This window comes from Bombus flavifrons, chromosome 1, assembly GCF_040668555.2.
Source record: "Bombus flavifrons isolate JBK064 chromosome 1, iyBomFlav1_principal, whole genome shotgun sequence".
Lineage (NCBI taxonomy): Eukaryota > Metazoa > Arthropoda > Insecta > Hymenoptera > Apidae > Bombus > Bombus flavifrons.
The window spans coordinates 12,430,759-12,454,827 of NC_138442.1; the positions used below are offsets into that span (position 1 = coordinate 12,430,759).

At 33.7% G+C, this 24,069-nt stretch overlaps 4 protein-coding genes and 2 long non-coding RNA genes across 16 annotated transcripts; 2 read left to right on the top strand and 4 right to left on the bottom strand.

The window, feature by feature from the left end:
* Nucleotides 1-135: 135 nt before the first annotated feature.
* On the bottom strand, nt 136-2,764 carry LOC138182560 (protein crumbs homolog 2). Its single transcript, XM_069118545.1, has 4 exons — nt 2,351-2,764; nt 847-984; nt 566-697; nt 136-322 (listed from the first exon to the last, which is right to left on the bottom strand). The coding sequence occupies exons 1-4, from the start codon at nt 2,397-2,399 to the stop codon at nt 258-260; spliced, it is 384 nt and encodes a 127-aa protein (XP_068974646.1). The 5' UTR covers nt 2,400-2,764; the 3' UTR covers nt 136-257.
* Nucleotides 2,765-3,550: 786 nt separating this feature from the next.
* Nucleotides 3,551-5,977, bottom strand: LOC138182534 (suppressor APC domain-containing protein 2). 2 transcript variants are annotated; one of them, XM_069118492.1, is made up of 5 exons: nt 4,786-5,977; nt 4,424-4,570; nt 4,139-4,351; nt 3,930-4,072; nt 3,551-3,850 (listed from the first exon to the last, which is right to left on the bottom strand). In XM_069118492.1, the coding sequence occupies exons 1-5, from the start codon at nt 5,632-5,634 to the stop codon at nt 3,844-3,846; spliced, it is 1,359 nt and encodes a 452-aa protein (XP_068974593.1). In that variant the 5' UTR covers nt 5,635-5,977; the 3' UTR covers nt 3,551-3,843. The 2 variants fall into 2 exon arrangements, with proteins under 2 accessions (XP_068974593.1, XP_068974602.1); XM_069118501.1 differs by having other exon boundaries at nt 3,925-4,072.
* A 258-nt stretch (nt 5,978-6,235) lies between these two features.
* Nucleotides 6,236-14,079, bottom strand: Trhn (tryptophan hydroxylase). Of its 4 annotated transcripts, none has more exons than XM_069118410.1 (15): nt 12,345-12,652; nt 11,611-11,906; nt 10,679-11,399; nt 10,493-10,622; nt 10,116-10,220; nt 9,561-9,774; nt 9,187-9,290; nt 9,022-9,089; nt 8,880-8,930; nt 8,202-8,300; nt 8,078-8,124; nt 7,855-7,990; nt 7,537-7,663; nt 7,097-7,326; nt 6,236-6,958 (listed from the first exon to the last, which is right to left on the bottom strand). In XM_069118410.1, the coding sequence occupies exons 4-15, from the start codon at nt 10,589-10,591 to the stop codon at nt 6,616-6,618; spliced, it is 1,623 nt and encodes a 540-aa protein (XP_068974511.1). In that variant the 5' UTR covers nt 10,592-10,622; nt 10,679-11,399; nt 11,611-11,906; nt 12,345-12,652; the 3' UTR covers nt 6,236-6,615. The 4 variants fall into 4 exon arrangements, with proteins under 4 accessions (XP_068974511.1, XP_068974504.1, XP_068974497.1 ...); XM_069118403.1 differs by having other exon boundaries at nt 6,237-6,958; nt 10,493-10,609; XM_069118396.1 differs by lacking the exon at nt 12,345-12,652 and adding an exon at nt 13,988-14,079 and having other exon boundaries at nt 6,237-6,958; nt 10,493-11,399.
* Nucleotides 7,563-8,849, top strand: LOC138182568 (uncharacterized). Its single transcript, XR_011173829.1, has 2 exons — nt 7,563-7,718; nt 8,432-8,849. It is a non-coding gene; the product is annotated as an uncharacterized LOC138182568 (long non-coding RNA).
* A 1,888-nt stretch (nt 14,080-15,967) lies between the features above and the next one.
* Nucleotides 15,968-22,965, top strand: Aplip1 (JNK-interacting protein Aplip1). Of its 6 annotated transcripts, none has more exons than XM_069118454.1 (8): nt 15,968-16,204; nt 18,494-18,718; nt 19,785-20,026; nt 20,716-20,991; nt 21,211-21,333; nt 21,544-21,824; nt 21,922-22,100; nt 22,541-22,965. In XM_069118454.1, the coding sequence occupies exons 1-8, from the start codon at nt 16,122-16,124 to the stop codon at nt 22,611-22,613; spliced, it is 1,482 nt and encodes a 493-aa protein (XP_068974555.1). In that variant the 5' UTR covers nt 15,968-16,121; the 3' UTR covers nt 22,614-22,965. The 6 variants fall into 6 exon arrangements, with proteins under 6 accessions (XP_068974555.1, XP_068974524.1, XP_068974545.1 ...); XM_069118423.1 differs by having other exon boundaries at nt 15,970-16,204; nt 21,181-21,333; XM_069118444.1 differs by having other exon boundaries at nt 15,971-16,204; nt 19,806-20,026; nt 21,181-21,333.
* On the bottom strand, nt 17,776-20,760 carry LOC138182564 (uncharacterized). Of its 2 annotated transcripts, none has more exons than XR_011173827.1 (5): nt 20,625-20,760; nt 19,724-20,538; nt 19,335-19,417; nt 18,203-18,745; nt 17,776-18,062 (listed from the first exon to the last, which is right to left on the bottom strand). It is a non-coding gene; the product is annotated as an uncharacterized LOC138182564 (long non-coding RNA). The 2 variants fall into 2 exon arrangements; XR_011173828.1 differs by having other exon boundaries at nt 19,724-20,521; nt 20,625-20,740.
* Nucleotides 22,966-24,069: the final 1,104 nt, after the last annotated feature.

Genomic DNA, 24,069 nt, shown 5'->3' on the forward strand with positions numbered 1-24,069 from the left:
CTTTCTATGAATCTCAGAAATTTAAATAATATGTAAAAAATTGAGATTTCTACAGATTATAATTTTTTTAATGAATATTATTTGTAAGTAGTATTTTAATAATTTTTAAAAGTATTTCTAGTAACAAGACGATCATCATATATACAATATATTTATTATGTATGTACAAAGATGTGTAAATTTTCGCAAAATACGTTTATTTTTTGTACTTAATATGTATTTGATTTTTGATAGATTAAAAGAAGGTAAATTACAAATTAAATTACAACACACTCGTAAGGAAATGGTCCTCGAAAACGTTGGTTATTTGGTCCTGGGCAAGCTGCAAAATGTATCATTTCATTAAAAAATGTTTTGTTATATTTTCTACTTACTAGTCTTATTCAATTTTATATCAAAACAATACTTTAATTTTAAATAATATATTATTAGCATTTTTAAATAATTGAAAATTGAGCAGGTTGTGTTTAGTACCGAATTGAATAATTATCAATTAGTTAGTAAAATATATGTCTGCGAAGTTTATAATTATAATCATTACTTATCGATGATAATAATTACTAACGTTTATCACAATGTGGTCCGTAATAACCAGTTCCTTCGCAGCGACATTTAAATCCAGGATCTGATGATATTTGCAAACATGATCCTCCATTCAAACAAGGTTTCGATCTATAACATATATCACTACGCCTACCTAAAAAATAATAATAAAATAATAAAAAGCAATCGGTTAATTCTCTCAGTATTAATATTGGATACTTATATGTATTCGTCTAAGTATCTATGAACAAGTTTAACAGTGATATTTAATATCGTGGATAAAATTAACAGGTAAGTAATTACCTCTTAACGCTTCTTTGCAATCTTCGTTAGTATTGTATCTGTATTCAGAAGAACAACCGTAACCGCATCTGCATTGTGCATTATAGATACGACATCCATATTGCATTTGATCCAAATCGCAAGCTTTTGATAATGTGCCTATGATTTAAACCAAATCGAAGTACTTAGTAAATATACATATAACAATATGATACAGCACATAATAATCAAATTCTAACTATTCGTCGTATCTTTTATGTTATTTTCATAAATATCAATATGTACATCATGTAAACTATAAAAAAGATACAAAGTAATTAATTTTTTAGTTCTCTTCTTTTATTAAGAATAGCATGGAAATATATAATTTAATACATATTAAGAGTAGTATGGAAATATATAATTTAATACAATGTTCATATTGTATTTTATGTGCGATTCTGGAAACAACAATAAGCGAAATATAAAACGTTTACCATCGGATTAAATGACAATAGCATAAAAGAATACCACTTCTATCAGTAGATGATAAATAAGTCTCTATATGAAATCAATTATGTAACTTCTAATATAACTAAGTGGATTAGAACTTAATGAAATTAAATTAATATTCATTTGGAAATAGAACAAACTTTATTAGTAATAAAAATAATTTTATATTACGAAATAATGCGATAAATATTGAAACAATAAGTTATAAATTGCACATTTTCTACAACATTTTCTGTTCGCAGTGAATATATCTGCAGTTTATTTACCCTGAAAAGATAATGCTACGAAGAAACACGCTGCCAGAGGCAACTACATATTTGTACCGGATGTGTCCACTGCACTTCCCACTTGTCTAGATTGATAAACATTTAACGAGATAAAGCATGTCTGCGCGGGTTAATTGATTTTCGGGTATGCATCAGAAATTACTATTATTTTCTTCTATAAATGCTTAAATATATTTCTTCTTATTCATGCAAAAGACGAAATTTAATCGTAAACATATTTCATAAGGTACATTCGAGAAGAAACGCGGAATGTGCATCATTGAAAGTACGCTTTATTATCGTGACACATTATCTGTCTACTCGGTGAATGAACCGAGACGTTTCTTTTAACAGGACGGTTGCATTTATTTTATCTTAAGCAAATTACTATTAAAGAGTTACTATTCAACATTTAAATCAACGTCGTTTAAGGAAAGTAGTACAAATAATATCATACGAAAATAACTTTTCCATGATCTTAAAATAAAATCTATCGCCTTCAAATTTAAAAATTTATTAATGTAATTTTTATATTTCTTAAGGTCATCTTTATACAATTGATGAAGACACGCATGCAGAAGTAAGTTATTATGAAATGATAAAATACAGTTGCAATATGCCGATTAAATTAGAAGAAAAATTTTCATAGTGATAACATACCACTATATAAATTACGTTATCGTAAGCGAAATATCGATTTCTCGATCCTCTCTGATATGTTTAATCAGTATGAAAATTCTAGTGAAACGCAAGTAACGTGTTCGTACCTATAATAACGAGTAGCAGAATTATTGGTAGTATCAGTCTTGGTAGCATGATGGGCTTAAAGCTCTCACAAAATCCGGGGGAGAACTGTTCCGATAACGATAATCCAGATAATTGTAGATCTCAGAAGACAGAGATCGACGACCAGCGCCTGCAGCTAGGCTATTACTTGAACTCAGTAGGGTTAAAGGTCGTTCGTTAAAAGGGGGTTCTTTACACATTCACTATCGCGAGGATAAAATTTGTGCTCCAATGCAACGTTCCCTATGTCAGCTAGCATCTATACTCGCTGAACGCGTCAACTGAACTGAACTCCGACTAGCCGACTCCGGACAGCAGCAGAGGCAACTGCCTCTTAATGACTATGACTATTAACTAAATGCGGACTAATGCGCTTAGCTAGTATACCCACCAGACTCTACTAAGCTAAAGAACCATGCGTGGGGTGTAAAATAAGCCACTGACTATACATAATATATTTCTAACAAACATATACATATAGATTTAAAATTTCATTTGTTCTACCGATATGAATTATTATTTATATTTTGGATTTTTGTTCAGTTAATTTTAAATTTAGTACTTTTTCAAAATTTGTTATAATTTTTTATTATCAATATCGTTCATTTGTGCATTTATATATTATTTTAGACAAAATAACGAGAGAGGTCTTGAGATTCCGGACTAGTATGACCTGAGACACGGAACGTTATATCGGTCGGGATTAGCCCCAGTCCATTATATGATTCCGCACATGTTTTTATAAACAGAACACATGGTCGGCAGAAAACATTATTAGCTCTTTACTTTTGTAAGTAACTAAAATATCTTTTATAGTTGAAATAGAATGTCAACGAACGTTAATTTTTACCATATTTCTCTTATATTGTACATTTTTGCAATGACACTTATTTTTTTAAGTAAATTTAGTGCCAATAGTAACGCTGGGTGGTTAGGGAAGTACATTATCACATTTTAAAGTTCGATAACATTTGACACGTACAGTCATAATTCCGGAAGTAGATGTAGCTTACAGTTTACAGTACGGAACGTGTATAATTTATTCTTTCAATTTTCTTTTGTGGATAGTTGTTTATAAGATAAGGATAATCAGTTTCAAAAATGTAATACGAACATATTTAATTTTGCGTATAAACTAAGATTATGATATCGTAATAAAATAAAAAATTAGGTCAAGGCAATTTATTAATTAGAATAATAATTTATTAGAGAAGAACATAATCTCTCTTTTGAGACTTGGACGGATTATAAAAATTTTAAGACTTCATTTACAATGTATAAGTACATTCGAGTATTAGTACTGTGAATATTTCACACAAATATTTCATGTTTTATGCAGATATTTAAAATATTTCAACACATATAACAGATATAAAAGTTTATAACAATGATTTTAATTATTTTTCTAATATATGTGTATCTGATATTTTGCATGTAATTCATTATATCATCAAAGGCAAATCTTCTTGTTTATTTATATTCTAAAAGAACAATATTTATGTAAAATATAATTTTATGTTATACATAAAAGAATTAAAATATTAACTGTTAGTACCTTACATGAATGTTTGATCATGTTGTTCATGAATCATTGTTGCTCTTCTAGATTGAACTATACCACTTTGTCTATTATACAATTCTCGTACCAAGTTGTCCTTTTCTTGTTCAAGTAATGCTATCCGTTGGCTTTTTTTACTGACTTCCTAATTTTTAATCATCAAATGTGAATTAAATATATTATTAATTATATATATATTTATTTCATTTACCTCTGTTAGTCTATGATTCTGTTGCTTTAACCTAGATAATATATCCTGCTGAAGTTGGGTCGATGTAGGAGTGCTAAGAAACGCAAGATTCATGTGAAGAGGAAGTCCACCACGTTCCCAACTACTTATTAGTGCAGCTAAGTGTCTGTTGACTTCTAAGACGCGAGCACGTTGTAATTCTAAACGTTCTTGCTGTGCCTCTGTCCATTGTTCCTAAATAAAATCATACATGTTAACACAGAATATTTCAGATAATTTTATAAAGTTGGAAAGCATATTTGATACCACATGAGATCCCATACGCCCAAGATGTTTAATTTTTTCCTGAGTAGCAGATATTTGTTTCAAATACCATTCTCTAGCTTTATCAACTGCAGCTAGACCTTGAAGTAATACATCTTTCTCTTGTTCAATCTGTTTCATTCTTTTCATCTAAAAAAGAGAGCTATCAAATAGTTACTGCTGTTAAAAATTAAGAAACAGGCTTCCCAACTATGTATTAAAATATAATATAAACATATTATATACTATGCTGAATTTAGTATAAATTGTATTATGGTCTACATGTTAATAATCACCAAATTTCATGCATACCCAAAACCAATCACCAATCGTTAGTTGGGAATCCTAGAGAAGAATATCTTTACCATATTGTAATCAATACCATTCTGCAACGTATGACGCCTAGGTTCTCTGCGTCTATTTAATGGTTTCTTAGGCTGTAAGCCAACTTGATTATTTTGCAACTCAACTGCTTTACCATCTCCCAATACTCTGGTTGGTCTTAATAATGTTCTAGTGTCAGATCTATAGTTTACCGTTGGTAATTGTCTTTTTTCTATAGCTTTATCATCATTCATTAACAAACCCATCTGCCAATTTTGTAATACAGTTCGAATTTCAGATTTGTCAAAATTTCTTTCTGAATTAATAGTTCTAGCTTCTAATGCAGCACCCATCCGTGGAGGTTTAGGTGGTCCATATGCCTTATTTAGCTTCAATTCAGGACCACCTCTACTATCCATTAATTCTAAGTGTGTATGATTAACATCTTTTCGACCTGCTAATAATTGTGGCATGCTTAAGGTACGTTGCTGTGATATAGCATTATTTGGCCTAATAGTTGCTGTATTTGGAGATGTCCATGTTGTTTTATTTTGATTATCAGGTATAAGTATTGGAGCAGATGGTGGTCTATTTGGTTGACCATCATGTTTTTTAGAGTCACCATCTGTTTGAATTTGTAGCAAACATATCTTGAGTCCTGTACAAAATCTTTCAAAAGACAATAATCCATTAGGTGGAGTGACTTTTTTAAGGCTGTCCAAAACACCTTTTGGTAGACCTTGCGTTCCATCATCTTGCCATCTGCCTTCAATATCAGAAAATTTTACAAACCCTGTATTTTGGTCATCCATTATATCAAAAAGTGTACGCATAGCGGTGACAAAGTGCTTTGGTAGTCCATCCGCGCTCGAAGTTTGTATTTGCGCCATATTTATATGCAAGCGTATTTAAAATATAGTTATTAAGAAAACATACATTCATTTAAATATTCCAGACTCATATATTACCTTCCTGGTAGTGGAAGGTATAACATTGTTTCTTTTAAGGAATATTTGTCCGATTAGTCATTTCGTTAATTAAATATTGTTTCATTCATCTGATAAATGTCTTTTCGTTTATTTAACATTTATTAAAGTGTACTGCCAAATTATTAGTAGAATTATTTGTGCCAAATATGAATACACTTAAGGCGTTTTGAATACATTTTCCTTTTTTGTATTTTATTAACAGTTAACTTTTTGATAACCTCTTTAAACCTTCGATTGTATGCAACTAAATATGAACGCAACAGATGAAACAGGTGTGTCGAAGTACGAATCTATCTAGAACGTACTACAGTTATTTTACTCATAGAAACAGTTCTTAAAGTATGATATTTAATTTATATACGCATAATATATACATATATAACTTAAACAATATATGAAATTAATATATTACAAAAATAATCATGATATTTTGATGTTTGATAAATAAAAGAAATAAGATGCTAACTATAAATTTTTGAATTTTATTTATCGATTGTTGATACGTATTTGTCGCAGGGATCTCGATAAAGCAAAAAAAGATAATTGTTAATATCAAAAAACATGTTATAGACCGTATCAAAAAGAAAATCAGACGAGTTTTCTAAAACAATATGATTCACACGTAACAGGATATTTTATAATGAAAGTAAATATGTTAGTATATTAAAACTTTTGATTACTATACTTCACATAATTTTTTATTCATTTTCATTCTACTCAGTGCAACTTTAGTAATCTTCTAATTTAAATATCGTTTTCTACAAGCATAGACAACTGTGCATATTTCATATACATATTGCTAAACTCTATAATTATATACGTACAATCATAATTTCTAATTTTGATAGTTCTATTAGCAGACTACGTTTACAGAAATAACGTTCATGAGTTAACAACAATATTGTCAGAAGAATAGTTTTTATTCTGATTTTTTATTGGTTTCTCAGGCGACTCGACATTAGGACTTCTATCAACATCGCTGTCAGAAGACGAAGAATCTTGAGGTAATTCGATACCTTGCGTTAAAAGGCTGGTTATCCTCTCAACGTCTACCGTATCATCCTGTTCGTGTATCTTCTTTAGGGCATTTGAGACGATACAGAGGTCACCCCTAAGTTCACTGACTACCGCCGTGATTTTTTGAGCGTCCGTGAGAACTTCCACTGATTGAGTGTAGGGATTATAGCGTAATCCAAATGGTCGTTGTATTTGGTTCGCAAATGCTCTAAAACCAGAAATTGATATTCCTTTTACAATCTTCTTTTTTACTGTATTTTTATTTCAATATTTTAGAATTTTGGAATATTTTTATTATATTTTAATATTTTAGAATTTCGGAAGAATAAAGTATGTACAACATTACCGCATTTTTTCTTTTGCTTCTTCAAAGCTATCCGTGTAATAGTACGCATTTTGAAACGCGGTAATGATGCATTCTTGCTTGCAAGTCACTTCTGGATCGAATCGGAACGTCTTCTCGGGAACGGACACAGCATGTTTCAGTTCCGCGACAGAAGACAATAAACCAGCTCCGTAAACGCGAAGTATACCATCTTGCTTGCATAATCCAAATTCCACCGTAAAGAAATAGAGCTAAAAACAAAAATAAAACAAGGACGAGCTCAACATAGTTAATGACTTCTACAATTAAAGCTAAAACAAAATACAATCTTCTTGTTTTCTGAATTTTCTTCTTATTTATAAATATTAATTTCTTTAATATGACGTTCTTTACACTCGTGAAATGAGCTTTTATAAATTTTTGATGAAAGTAAGAAACTACCTGGAGCATAGAACACTTACAGTTGCCAATTTATTGATGTCCTCGTCCGAAGCTCCAAGCGAAGCAAGTCCAAGTTCCTGCGAGAATTGTGCGAAACTTGGATTCGCCAGAAGCGGCATGTGCCCTAACAATTCGTGACAGCAGTCCCTATAAATAATTCAATAGAGTTAAAAGAAAAAAGGAAAAATATAAAGAAGGAATGGTAAGAAAATGTGTTTACAGCTTTATTTTTATTCTTTAATTTTATCTAGCTTTACTTTTATCTATATTATTTATTTGCTGTGTGTACAATATATTTATGTTATTTGATATGATTTATACACTTTTAAATTACTCACGGTTCAGGCGTATAAAAAGGATCGGATGAATGTCGAATGTATTGTGTACAATGAAATACTCGAAAAGCAAGACCGGCCAAAAAATCTCTTGGTGTAAGGTAGCCTGCTACGGGTCGAAGTTGAAATCCAGTTGTTCCTAATAGTATCATAGACAAATTGTATTTGTTTATTTCTCATTCATTTCTAATTAGAATAATTCCATTATCATTAATCGTATACTTACGCTTCAAGAAAACGTTTACATCTTGCAACTGTGGTATATTATCCTCTCTGTCGATCAAATATGAAGTTTATTTAAATTAATTATGTTTGATATCATTTGATTTAATCCTCAGAAGAATCTTTACCTATAGCCACAGTATTTCTCCAGTTTTGGCCAATTTTCCAGATATTCCTTACAAGCATGTTTTTGATAAAGCTGATGCAATTCGCGGAAAACAGTTCCCCTATAGAAAACGAATGTTATTCATTGATAAATTTTAAGAATATAAAATTGCAAAGAATTATTTATAAATATTATTAACGATGATGTTAAGTTTTAAATTAATTGGTTCTCATTCTTGAATATGTCTCGTAGGTTTCAACGAAACTAGATTACTTATCCACGCTTCTCGTATACACATCTGGAGAAAATCGTATTAGGGAAGTCACTCGAAGATCGCGAGGATAAATTAGATAAGGACAATTAAGGAGTGCATTCAACGCGGGCAATCTTGGCTGCTTCATACGTCCCATAGGCGACGGGTGAAGTTGAAACTTTCCTTGTTATATTGGTAGAACTAGGATATCGTTTCGTAATTGAAGGGAAATCTTGCGAAGTTATCAAAAGAATTTGTTCTTCTCCGTCATAGATTGCTTTCATGTTTGTCGAAGCACGTACGAAGATTTCTTGCAACGAGCGAAAGTTTTATCAAAAACTTCATACACACAACGAACATATTTATTTTTATCGAAACAACGTTAAAACATCTTTTTAACAAATAAGAAAAAGAAAATACGTAACGCAATGATGTAAATTTACGAACCAAGTTTTGATCTCTTCTGGCGTGTATTGAACGCGAGGAATTGCTTGACCACTAAAAGAAAATTAATGTTAGTAGTGTTTTATATCGTAATTAATAATTATATTTTTTTTCGTAAAAGATCATTGATTTTTTTTTAACGTACTATCTGTAATTGTTTGCGATATCCGCGAATTCCACACGACGTTTGCGATACACCGGGTCCTTGAAGCCCTGGAAATATTGAATTAAACGTATTATATAATGTTGCATATATCTTAGGTACTATGTATTTAACAAGAGAAAACAGTGTTTGAAAACAGAAACGTACTGGATGATCCGCGTCTAATTCGGATCCGTACATGAGCACATTTTGAGCTTGATCTAGATCCGATATTTTTCGTGGAAACCAGGGCATATCTACTTCGCTGAAATCTATAAAGTTTGAACATGATCAGCACTTGTTGGTTCAGGAAAGTTCTTTATTTTAAAAGTGATTTTGATTGTAAAAAATCATTCAACGAAATTGCTCTAAAAGAATTATCGTTCGATGAAATGATAGTTTAAATTTTAAATTTATAGTAAAAATTAATAGTAGGTATTATAAACTTCTAATTGATAGCAAAAAGGTTAGAAGTTTAAGTACAAAATTTAAACAATGTAAAATGATATTTAATGAAGAAATAAAATCTATTAATGACTTACCAAAACTCGGAGCGGCGGAAAGTGATGGAGCATGAGGAATATTTCCTGTTTGCTCGTACTGTGCCAAATTAATGGCGGCGACTTCTCGGCTCAACATCCTCATCAACTGTTCCATTCTTTTCGAATCACATTCAACATCGACGAGAATTTCGAATTCGGAGCCGCGACGCAATGATTTTCGTGACTCGATATGAATAACATTCACACCCAGGTCCTTTACGGAATATTGATTTAAAAATACATTGGTACATTTTCATGAAAGTTTCTACGCATTCTAATGTTTCTAATGTTAGAAGACACTTTAAAAAGATGTTACAGATATCTTTATTGTCTATAAGAATTCTGTAGTTGGTAAATAATCAAATATCGATTTTTAAAGAAAAGTAAGTGTTAATAAAGTAATGTTAACATATTTTTATGAAAAATGACAGACTAAAAAATGTATTATTATTTATATGTATGCAAGAATAAATTTTCAAAATTCTATTTCCTTTTTGACCCTAACGTGGGTGAGATCTTATATTAGGCCCTGTGTAATATCGTTAAACATCATACCTGAAAAACTTGCAGAGCTCGTGCCAAGCCACCGATTTGGTTTTTCAAGGAAAAAACGACAGAATTTTTATTATCGCTGTTTGATTTCCGCTCGACCATGGGGATCTGAACGAATGAGAGAACATATCCATGCGTTACGTTTAACTTTTACCACACACTCAACCGCCTTTTTTCCCTCGTTATTTGCTTCGATTTTCTACATTGTCTTAAGTCACGTAATAATCTTACGAATGAAATACAAGAAAAGGAGGATTAGAAAGATTGCTCCAGCTTGGAACAATTAAGAAACTCGGAACATGAATTTGTCGAAGAAGAAAGAACAACGAGTTAAAAAAAGCATTTTATATTTTGTAACAACAGTTCAAAAATCAACGCACATCGCTCGACTTATGTATGGGACTTCCTTCTTTAATGGCCCAGTGTTCGCCTCTTCTGTATAGCCACACCCCGAGAAGGCCCTTTCCGGAACCACTCATACTGATCCTCGGTTCAAACTGAACAAACTTTCTAATTTTTCAACCAAATTTTCTATCTCTACTGTAACATATAATACTTTCGCTCACCAATAAGAAAATCAATCGAACGATGCAAGTAAGTATTTCTATTTAAAAATCTATCTAAATGTTGAATTTAGATAACACTGAAACAGTTTCTCTCGACGGAATCGGCAATAGCTGTTAGTCCAATGAATCGTCCCTCTAAGCACCGCGTGCGACAGTGTCCCGGTACCAGTGTCTTCTGCTCTTCTTAAGACCTCGGTCCCCTCCGTGTACGTGTCCTTCTCAATGACGATCTGTTCGCGATTGGTCGACGCACAGTAGTACGAAGTTCCCCCATTGGTCGGATAAGACTTTTCATGGGGTTGAAGAGGAGTGTTGGCTCACCCCATTTAACGGTAACTGTGCCGGTTCCACAATGTATTCTGTGTGACGTCACTGGAGTGCACGAAATGTGGGTGGCGCAAGAACTAGCAACGGTGAATGGGGAGAAGAGATTGCAAGGTCTTCGAGACAGGGATGTTATACTTTTCTTTCGGTACCCCTCTTCGCTATTCTCCAAAGATTTCTTCCCTCCCATCCGCACCATACGTTTATACTCAGAGTTTCTGGGCCAAGTGAAATTAGTCTACCATGGAAAAGACACGAATCCAACCATCGATTTACCGAGTTCACGCTTTTCCGCGTTCATTTAGCAACTCGTGATACTTCCTTCGACTTTGACTTTGTTCTGGTAACAATTACATCATCGAAGATTTTTCGGATTTCTTTCTCGATATTTATTTTTCTGTTTAAATATATAATGTTGTTAGTCATAAGTTAATAACGGGGCACACGTTTCAATTGTTATTAAATATCAGCAAGTATATGTCTGTAATAGACGACGTGTCGTAGAAAATGTTACGCAATTTATCGTATTATTAACATTTGTGAATTACTAAATCCACGATTGTGAAAATATTGTGAAACGATATCGCGAGTGAGTGTGAACCACATACCTAAATGGAGAAGTGCTTTTAGAAAAGTGTAATCTTCTTCGGAGAATTTAATTTTTTTCTTTCTTTTCCGTTTCTTTTTTTCAACGAGACAATCATTCTCGCTTTTGTGTATCTTTTCCACAGAACAAAGAGGCTGTTTAATAAAAGCTCGAACAGCCGAGAACACTCCTCCGCCTCGTGGCAAAGCAGATGCAGCACATTACCAATGTCCATCACTTACGACTATCAGCTAGCACCCTTGTTGAATTATACCGAGCGTTCCTCTGGCATTAAGAGAATTGAGAGTATCGTTCGATCTGCGGAGAGAATCTTTCGTTTATCGGCCCCGTCTGCCAGTCACTAAATCGTCGCGGAAAATATCTTTTGGATTATTTTTTCAGGCAATATTGATAAATGGCGAGATTTAACTAGTAGATAAGAGACACTGTGTTATAATGTTTTGCTGAAACAATCGGTCGCATCGATTTTCGATACATTCTCTTGTTTAAAGTGCTAAGCTGTTGAGACTGTGTTACTTTAGTAACACGAGAATAATTAAAAGTACCGATGGAATCTTGACAAAAAATCGAAAGCTTTTAGTAAGAGTGTTTTGCTTTTTGCAGAAAATATTTTACTACATTTTACAAAGTTTCTTCTTGGTACTTCCGTGTTGTTACATATATTTAAGTGAGCCTAAACTGAGAATGGTTGTTACATTTGTTAATTAATTTTTTTTTCTGCGATTGTTCTCTCACTTAACGGACCTATACCTTAGACGCAATGAGAGAAGAGAGAAAGTGAGTATTTCGTCCAAGATCTGCTAGTATGGACTCTTCAGTAAGGCTCTCACTTAACAGTTCTGCGATTGTTATTATGGTTATTTAAAAAATTTCTTTATAATAAGAGTAAATATAAAGATACATATGCATTTATACTTGTGATATTAAAAAAAAATGATATTCTGGCTTTAGTGTAAATACTTATCTTTTTTGCATCTAATTGCATAATTATGAAATATTAACATATGTATAATTATAGTACTGTAACACAAAAAAAAAGATAAGTGCTGTAGTCATAATATCAGCTTAAATACTTATTCCTATTTTATGTTAAATTCCTTAATTTTTCGTATATTTCTGTACTCGATAAAAATTTTATTTTTGGGCGGTCCATGTAGTATATGTCGTATGAACATAAGTAATTGTTGTACTATTCATCCTTTACCCGTATCGCCAAATTCACTTCCCATTCACAGAGATTCTACAAAGCATGATATCTCTTATCATACTGTCATCCTTTGAGCCCGGAGTTCAACATTTGTAATTTGCTTCTGTTGTTTTACTAATAACTTTAAGGTTAAGATATCGTTGAAATACAAAGTACTAATTCGATCGTTATCTAAGAAACGAAATCATTCACACAAATTTTTGTACAACATCAACGATATAATTATAACAACTTGTTTTCTAAGCACACAGATTAAATTGGTCGATACCCCTTCTTTTTTCTTGTTTAGTACCAGGATCTATAAATATGCTTCCTTGGAAATGTGTGCGAGCCATGTATGCATACATATATTTCGTCTTTATGGATCTATCAAACAACTTACGATAATAATATAGATTTTGTTCGAAACTAATGTCAATTTCATGAATATTACTTTAATAAAAAATCAATGCAAGCACCCTAATATTTTTATACTAAACTTTAAATATTGAACGCGTAGATCAATTCCATGGTTTCTTAAATATAACTAATATTTTATTTATGGTTAGTGTAATATAAATTTAATACTCCGTTGGAAGAAGCAAGATTGGGTTGGGTTGGCAAACTGGGTCATTTATATGTCATTTATAAGCCTAATCTTTGTTATTGTTCTAGGCTTCTATAAAGTCTGGAAAGCTTATAAGAGGTCTATACTTATCAAGGTATATATATTACGTTATATTACATTATAATCGCTCGTTAAGTCAAATATTTGAAACTTTACCCAATAGAAATAAAAATTCTTTTCGAAGAAATTCAAGAGTGAAATCTCGCTTGGGTTGTCAACGACCCAGTTTGCTTACGGAGGGCTAATCATCGAAACCGTCTCTTTAAACCTTCACCACTTTTTTCAAATACTACATTCTATCGGAAAAAAATGTGTCGTAGTTTGGATTCGATGGATTCTTCTGTATCTTTCCCAACTTTTTCGATCATTTTAACGTGTCAGATTAAAATGAGACGAATTAAACAAGTTAAAAATTGGAATCTGTAGCCAAGTTTGAAAAATACAGTATATATTGCAAGACGTCTTAATGAAGATACAAACTTGTTGCTTTTGTAACCTTCCCAACACAAGATCTTATACAACAAGATCACTACTTCTCATTTCTTCTTCTGTATGCTTACATACCATCTCTATTCCATGTCATCAGCAACTTAATTCAAAGTATGAAGCTTTTGTAAGTTTTTAAGATTAAAATAGTTATTTCGGAAACGGATAATTCCAAAGTTATCGAATTAATATATCCTACTATGGATATTAAATAAAAATGTTTATAAAATGTTATGATCCTTGGATTATTGTGGTACGTATAATCGATATCCTGAAATAATATAGCTTTTAGTATGTACAAAAGTGATAAACACATTATTATGTAAAATACACAACTTTTTATCTACCTGTTGTGAAAAAATCGTCCGTTATCATCATTTTATCATCAGTTTCCATATAAATCGAGTCTCTACTTTCTTCTTCATTCTTCTATTGAAGTCTTAACACAAATCGGCTTCTTCAAACCATTTAATCGATTAGTGAAAAATAAGTAACTAAGTAAGGACAAGACGATGAGTATTCGCTGTTTGCAGACAGAAAGATCCTTTTGGAGCGCATTCTCAGCACGAGTGATTCAAAGGAAGAAGTTGGCTGCACGAGAAGACGAATAAAAGTTAAGATATGGTAGAAAAAAGGAAACATTTTACAATCAAATAGATTGAGAACGGTGTTGTTACTTTATAGGCAGATTTACGAACAAATTTAATCTTAGGCGCGGATCGAATGCAAACTGTCGTGCTGTTTCCTTGCCAATTGTATTTTATATAACTAAATAACGAAATCTTCAAACGCTAAGGATTTTGATTCAGGAAATCGAGAAGAAACGCAAGGTCGCTCGCAAGGTGTTTCACTAAACTTCAAGCGCTCGCAACTTCCTTAACTCGATTAACCGGCATTAATTACTCTTCCTGGCTCGTTCATCTCAACTTTCCCTTCTACTACAGTTCGTTTTCATTAAGTCTATACTTCACTACTATGCGTCCTAAAATATACTTCTGATATCCCCATACAAACATAATTCGAGAATATAGTATTCGAATGTAGGACACGTAGAACGTTTCCTTCTGGAATTTGCTACTCTATACATCTTTCCAACCAATATAAAAAATTAACGCTCTTGACTTGCCACCACTTTGACCGTTCAAAGGTGATCTATTTATGGATGACGGTTTTCTTAATTCCTAAGTGGATTGAACTTTAAGATAAGCGCTTTTGGTAGGAATTCATTAAAAATCAACGCTGAGTTAATGCAATATTTCATTTGCAATTGTTTTTAGTATTTCGTCTAGTTTGCTATCTATTTTCTTATATTAAAAAATGCACGTTCGTCTTGCACGTTTTTTCTTCCGATCGTCAAATTATGAGTTTTATGCATTTTCATATTATCAAAGTTACTATTTTAAAGACGTGTATGTGTAATTAGAACATGAATACTCATAATTATAAATTCAATGTTAGCTTGTAGCAATATACTACATTTCCTTCCGTCGATTCAGAAAATCGCATAATTCAACGAATGGTAGCAATAATCCTCGTCATAAAACAAAAGAAATCATTCTACACAAAAATCTTATCGTTACATGTCTGTAAAAATCAAATTTCTCATCATACTAAAAAATATAAAAATAAAAAAAGCCATGATTCTAAGATCCCTTGAAGAAACACGCTCCTTCTACGTACATACACAATTTATAGTGGACGTCGAACGCGTTAAAAGGTTTCTCATTAACGAAAGCAAACCGCTCGATCCATCCGTTCCATCGAAGGGAAATTTACCCTCTTGTTTCGAAGTAAAAAACTGGTCGTTAGATCTCAGTACATGGTGTGTCGATATTTTTGGTTTTGCGCGTTTCAGGGTCGTCAGTTCGGATCGGGTCGGCCTGATTGAAATATTAAATCGAGGAGCTATGGTTCGCCAAGGCGTTTCGGCTTACATTCGGCCGGCTGGCTTCTCCCGTTCGATTTCCTGGCGGCGCGTTCACGGAAAATCATCGAGTGCACGCGGGGGTGTGCGCGACGCTTACCACGCAGGAATCAATAGGGCGTCGCGAGTAGCGTCGAAGCGGTGGTGCTCGACCGACGTCGTCCCCAACATCAGCGACATCTTGGCCCTAACGGTTTTCCGGGGGTCGCCGAGCAGCTCTCCATCAGGCCGTCACGGCCGCCTTCAGGACCGACCCCACGCCGTCTGTTTTCCGCTGGCTGTTGCAGAATGGCCGATACCGAATTTGAGGAATTTCGACACTACTTTGAGAGGCTTCCGCAGCATCTCAAGGCACCACTTTCTAATTACACGTGAGTACATGGCGTTCCATTCTCCTGTTTTGCCTTTCCGAATATATTCCTGTACAACGTGCGATGTCTCTGACGTTTGAAGGCGAATCGTTAGAAAGGATGGCGTGAAACGTACATCGGTGACACGTCGATGGGACATTCTATTTGTAGAGTGTATAATTTACTTGCTCTTCCTTTTTCCTTGTTTTATTAGAAAAGTAGATTTTTGAACATGTTGGTTTTTGCTACGATGACTGAATTAGGACGATCTTTGACGTAAAAGTACACCTCCTTAAATAGGGGTTGCGCTATCGACACTGTGACAAGGCTTCTGACAGTATAGTAGGTGATCGTGTTTTTTAGGGTCGAGCTGTAAGGAGCTGTAAAAATGGTAGAGACAGGATGAAATTAATTGGCAACGTTCGGTGTAAATGAACGTCTATGATATAGCATGTCTATTGTAGCAATTGTGAAATTGGGAATTAGTTGTATGTGATTACAATGGGAAGAAAAGCAACCCTTTTGATTTAACTTGTAGTAGTATGATTACTTTCTTGTAGAAATACTTGTGGTCTTTTTATTAATCTAGTCTGACATAGTTTCGTCATTGCAAAATTTTAACTTGTGTTTTTAATTTTTAATTGTGTTTTTGTAGCTCGTTTCTGTAACTGATGATTAATTCAATACATTTCGAGTCGAGTTGCGTTAGGATTTTATTGCTTAGGGAGTAGGTTTCGACCCGATGAATCGCACATTCGGGAGGAGATTAAAGGGGTAAGGTATAAGTGCATCAAAAAGATACACTGTAGAGGCGCGGTCGATGCTGTTCCCTGTCTGTGAAATAAATTCAGTGCGGAAGAATGCAGTACATATACGACACTTGCCAAATGTTATCGTTTTCCATAAGAAAAGCTACAAATTTAATATTTTATTAAACTGATATTATGATTAAATCAAATATTACTTTACCGTTTTTAACGTTATATGTCATCTTTGATTTACTATTATAAGATTTTTCCTTCTTACTTTTACAAGTGTATAAATAACATCTTTTTATTTTGTCTATTTTAATCATAAAAAATAACGAATTAATGTAGAGATCTTAAACACGAAAATATAAAAATGAAATATCTCCTTTATTGCTACTAATAAGTCAAATCTATAAATCAAATGGTATTTTCGCAAGTGATCAACCGTGATTTGAAAATGCAAAGTGTGCGTAAAAATTTTATTTATTTACGGTCAACGATACTCGATGCAATGGCAAGATAGAATGAAATAAAATCAATTGGAGTCTATCGTATACGTGAAACGATTTCCACTTTAGCTGTCAGTCATGATTACTTGCCTTTTGTACAAAACAAGCACGCGCTATTAATGGACCAGTCACGACTCAGTTTTTATCGTTAATTATCTAATCTGTCGTCCCCATTTCTTTACAGCGACGAATTGATTATAAGTTTCGAGGTTCGTAAATAGAATCGGATTTAAAACGACTAACCATCTCTCCGTTTTCGATAATAATAAATAATTATATTTATAAAACAACCGTTATAATTTCCAGAAAAATAAAATATAATTTTTCATATAACTGTTGGGCGATATGAACATTGAAGTTTATAGAAGATACGTATACATATACCGCAAACCACAAGATTAAAATAACACGTCATTTACCTGTTGGTCAATGGTATCCGAGTGTTTCTTAGTCGCGAAACGTTTCCTGAGAGTTCCAATCTGTTAACTTTGATTCACTTGCTTTTTAAATAGATAATACTTTAACAGAAGACGTATTAAAACACGACATATTATTTTTGTTAGGAAGTTTCAATTGATTCTGATATTCGTTGAATATGACATAAAAGATCTTACTTATTCCCTAGAAACGAAAATATACCTTTTATATTATCCGTTGTATAACAACAACGTCATTTTTATATTACAAAACATTTAATTATTTAGTAGAAAAATTAATCTACAGAATATATCATTCATCTACATGATATAAAATTCATTAACAGTTGTATAGTCGATTCCCTGGTACATACAAACATTGACTTTTCAGATACAGCTCCTGTATCATTACATTCTCATTCTGTTAATATCATCCTCCTGCTTTCTCAATTTCTTAGTTTCACGCTTAAAACTTCTTCGTGTCTCACTCTTTGCCTCTAAAATTAATCAAGAATTTAATATAATGATCATTGCTGCTGTAAGAACATTAGTAACATTTGATCTTTGCTCTTAAAAGTTTTATATTTTAAATGATCAATTTCAATAATTAATACTGCGAACTATTACTGAAAACAGGCTCGTTCACGATGTGATGATAGACGATTCACCGACCTCGTCGCAGGATAGCGACCCAGAGGTCGAGAGATCTTGCGATGGAGTCGCAGGCGATTCCGAGGACGAGGAAGTGGTGGTCATTCATCGACACGAGAATCAGAGCGGACACACTTCCGGTGACGATAGCGAAGATCTCGATCACAACTGTTCCATCGTCGCTGATAGCGACTTTAGGTTGGTAACATCGTAAGTGCACACTACTTCTCTTTTGGCCTGCGAGCATATAAATTCCATAGATCAATATTTTTGATTCAAGACTGTGGAATTGAAAAATTATCGAGAGATCGTGCAATTTTTGTTTAAGTCAGAATTTTCCTCTAAAAATTATAATGATATTGATATAAGTGTAAATCAAAGTGGCAATTTTAACTAACTCGTCTTGAATTTTGTTCGAGATAATCAGAGGACTTCTTGCTCGAAGAAATTAACTCAAAGAATAGATTGAATTTTAGTTATAATTTTCGAAATGAGTAGGCAAGCCTCTAATTATTTCCAACTATATGTCATGTTCAATAAATTACGTTTCGTTGATATTAAACAATTTAGATGGCCTGTTTAAATTCAAATTCAAATTTAGTCGTGCATCTATGTTTCCTCTTTGAATGCAACTTCTTGTAATTTCTGCATGCAAGAAGTTTTTGTTCCTCTATTAATTTAAACATTTCCAATTAAATCTTTATAGATGTACAAGGTTACAATTATTTTTAAGCACTCGTTATTCTTTCCAAGAAAAAAAGCTATCGATATTCTTTTAATTTTAGAAATGCTACTATGGTAAAGGCAAATTTGCACGTCGATTTACTTATGACTAGGATAGTGACTCGTGCAGTGCGTTCCAGTGTCATCTGTGTATCCTCTTGCATCTCCTGAAGAAATGATCTCTCCCTGTCGTTAAAGCATTGAGAACAGATTACATAACATTAGGCACTAAACGCGATAGGATCTGAAATTGCGTGTGATATAGACCGACAAATGAAATGAAATTTATTACAATAAAAAGGAAAAACGAATGACCATTCGCTGATTGATTAAACAGAAAAGATACAAGTATGCAAGGATACGAGTGTCGTGGTGTTTTTGTGTAAAGAAACAAATTTTGTTATCCGTTCTCAATCGTGATGGGAATTTATTAGTGGCACTCACTATTGTGGAAACCCAATTAGAGAGAAAAAGAAAGTAAAATCTACACACTTTAAATGGCATGGTGAAAGGTAGCTTAGCTCACTACACGACTACCCTTGGGTGACATTAGCTTGTTCGGTGGACTGAGCAGCAGGGGTCGATCGGCAGGCGTCGGTGGACCGGGCCCTGGTGGAGGTAGCACTGCCGGTACCGGTAACGGTGGTAGAGATAGCGTAGTCAGCGACGTCGGGGATTCCTGTTCGAGTCTGAGTTCCTGGCCGACACCTGAACATGTACCCTCGAATCGTCCTGGAAGTGGTAGTACCGAGCGCAGACGTCGGAGATTACCGGAAATTCCTAAAACGAAGAAATGTAAGAAACTTAAAACTGTAAATATCGATATACATATATACATATACATATGTTTAACCCTTTAGACATAATATCACCCAGTAACTATTAAATCCTTCTTAAATTACGTATTATAGAACTGTAGTAGTCATAATAGTTTATCAGAGACAATTCAGCTTTGTTCATGGTTTTTTCTCCCATTTCTTTGCGAATCAAAAAGATAGGTTATAATAGATATACAATAAAATTGCTACGATATTTTATACTATAAAAGGTCAGTGAGAAAAAGGTTGTTACGCTATGATACCTTGGCAACGTGACCCTCAATGTGTAACACGATCCATCGCGAATCAGCCTTATCTTTTGCGTTTCTCATCACCTGTTTTGATTCACTGATCTTGACGATACCATGCATTCAACCGCAGAATCGACGACCGCAACCAAAGAAAATCCATAATGACATCTAACTTACGTCACGTCACTTGTTGAAGATACATATAACTGAGACTTATTGACCTGTGATCACATTTGTACTAATATGCGTCGAACGCATTATGAGTAGTCTATCATTGTTTATACATGAAAATTAAACATGTTAAATTTACATGATTTGAAGTACCTGCTCATTCGGGAAGAAGGTAGCCATTTATTAATTATTCAAATTACTTGAATAAATTTATTTGTTTTGTAAAATATTTGCTTTTTTTTAGCTCTGTCTATCGGTCAGACGTCTACGCAGTCGTCATCGTCTTTGGCAGACGAATTGAATGCAGCAACTGGTTCGAGTTCTAGCCGGCCGCATTTAGTCTTACGAAAATGTCACTCGAGGCTTCGTCATGAGGATAGTTCACCTGACAGCGAGCGAATGGCTACTGACAGTGGTCATTCCACTGCCCATTCGCCGGAAAATGGACCGAAAAGTGTGTCGCCGATTCCCTGTAACACGTTGCAGAACACTGACTCTGTTTCGCCGAGTAGTACACCAGGTGATTTTTTCCTCGATATCATTCTCGTAAATTATATATAAATATTTTACTTAGTTTTACTTGGTCGTGTGTCTCGTGCTAAGAGTTTCTATCTGTTTCTCATACGATGGAATGTCATTGTTCATTGCAACTTTCAATACAATTTTACATTATAATTTCCATTATATTTGTTTCCGTGTTGCTTCGAAGGAAGCGGTGGTGTGCCTTTTACTCAATTAGAGCTGTTGGAGGCGACGCATCGAGGATTGCATAAATTCGTACCAAGACATCATGATGAGATCGACCTCGAAATCGGTGATCCTATTTACGTTCAGAAAGAGGCTGACGATCTATGGTGTGAAGGTTCGAATATTCTTTGACTCCTAGGTTTGACCAACCCGTTCTTTATCTTGAGCAATCATACAAAATTTTTATTATTCCTAAATAAGATCAAGGAAATTCTTCTTATGACATAATGTTGAACAACCTGAAATTCAAGTTAAAGAACATCAATGACAATGAACTTGTTAGTAATAATTGATATATGTTTATATGTTTGTGTTCGTATTGAAGGTGTGAATCTGAGAACAGGTCGCCAAGGTATCTTCCCCTCGGCTTACGCGGTCGACATGGATTACAGTGACTTTGATCCCTCGGCGCCGAAGGTGAAGAGGGAAAGATACCTTCTTGGTTATTTGGGATCTGTGGAGACATTGGCGCATAAAGGCACTGGTGTCGTTTGTCAAGCAGTTCGAAGAATTGTCGGAAACTCGCAAGAATCTCCCGTTTCACAAAGCTGTATCTTGGAAGTGTCCGATCAGGGTCTTCGAATGGTCGATAGAAGTAAACCACGGGTATATTCAAGATTTAAAAGTTCTTCTTAAATTTCCTTCTCCATCGTACCTATTCTTTCCTTTTCTTTTAAACAAATGGTACGCTATGTTTTTGCAGAAGAATCAAGGACCCTGTCACGATTATTTCTACTCGCTTAAGAATGTTTCATTTTGCGCGTTTCATCCTCGTGATCATCGCTACCTCGGCTTCATCACGAAGCATCCTACCTTGCAAAGGTTCGCTTGCCACGTTTTCATCGGTCAAGAATCTACGAGGCCCGTTGCCGAAGCCGTCGGGTATGCATTTCCCTGTACTTTCTTATTATCAATTTGTTTTTATTATAATTCATAATTTCATTTAACCCCTTTACTCACAACATAAAATCGTACTCATGAGAATTCCTTTCTTGATTCAATAAAGATAGATTACGTTCAGAACTCTATCTTCAGTTTCAATTCCTTAGACCGAGAATGTTAAATAAAAGTTGTATTATAGTAATAAATAGTTACTGTTTAGTCATGAACCAACTAAATCATTCTTGAAATTAAAGGACAAGGGGTTAATTTCACGCCTGAATTAAAACAAATTTTTCTTTATCGGCCGTAACGTTCTGTAATTTAAATTTTTCTCTTCATTAAACATTATAAGCCACCGTATAAGCCAATGTTCGTTTTAAACCACCTACGATTGTTAAAAAGGTTACTGATATGTAAGTATATTATGTTTTCTTTCGTAGGCGTGCTTTCCATCGGTTCTACACGAAGTTCATCGAGACTGCTTTCCCGATAGAGGATATCTATATCGAATAGATTGTACTGCTGGCCTGTCGTATAGCGGCTACGGAGGAAAAGATAAATCTCACATTCCTTTGTCCCTTGTACATACTGCCCTTAGTTGTAGATATTATAAAAGAAAAATGATAGACGCGAATCAAATACCCAATTTATGTACATATACATATATGCATATACATGTACACATAAGTACTTACCTGTATGTAGACCTATATGTATGTACATATATCTGTATGTATCGAGCAATTTCGGGAAGCGTCACGTCGGGACCGATTATTCAATGCCGTCTATTGTTTCCACATATTCAATTTATTATTTATATTTCTTGTTTTTTATTAATTATTAAATTTAATCTATTATTTATATATTTTTTAATTTATCATTTCTACAGATCTCGACCGTTTTCCATTATCTCATCCATCCATCCTGCCTTCACCACTTTCCATTTATGCACGAATCAATCCATAGTTCCTGTGAGGCAATTTCATTAGTCGCGAAATCATTTTTCCTCGCTTTCATTACTTTTTGTTACTACGATGGGATGCGGCGACTTAAACTCCGGGTGAAAAATCTTTAATATTTGAATAACATACACTAATTACTTACCAGATAAGAATTAATCGTTAACCTTTCGATCCTTCGACCAAGATATCCGTATAGCAACACATAGAACGAGACAAAACCGACAATAGTGTGGATCGTTCCAACATTTTATTTCAGAATAAAAAAAATGGTAGCGAACAAAATTTCAGTTTGAATTTCTTTTGTCGTGCGCGTGTAGAACGACCGATTCATTGCTTTCAACCGTATAAACGTTTCGAATTTGCTCCGAATTACGTTTAAATCGTGGCAACGAAAGAATATCGTTTTCTTCAAAAAAGAAAAAAGAAAGGAAACGATCTCCAAACGCGCCAAGAGATATTATTATCGTATCGTATTTAGAGACACGTCTATTTTTCTATCTTTCTTTCTGAAAGAATCGTTAATTATAGATTGCGTTGTAAACGATAAGGCTTTAACGTTTTACGATCTTATTCGATTCCGCGACCTCCGGATGATTCGAATCGCAAAACGACGATTGAAACGCACATTGGCCTCCCTGAATCTTGATTATTATTATCGATTGTACTGCGTTACAGCGTTTCGCGAACTTTCATGCAGTACGAATCAAATCGCACGCACCGAACGATAAAAGGTCGATCTATAAATATAAACAATGAATAAGAATGAAAGGTATATATAAAACAGTCGCGATTATTAATTTGTACCATACTTATTATAATGTTCGATCGTGAGTCTCATGATAAGTCTCGTAATTCGAAAATTCTTTGACATCCTTCGATGTATCGCTTTTGTCAACGAAAATACTCTTAGATTGGTGCATATGAAATGTCGTTGATGGGATAACCCATTAAATTTTGTCTTATTGCCAATTATCAACTACAAATAAGAAGAGGAAATTTATTATAAA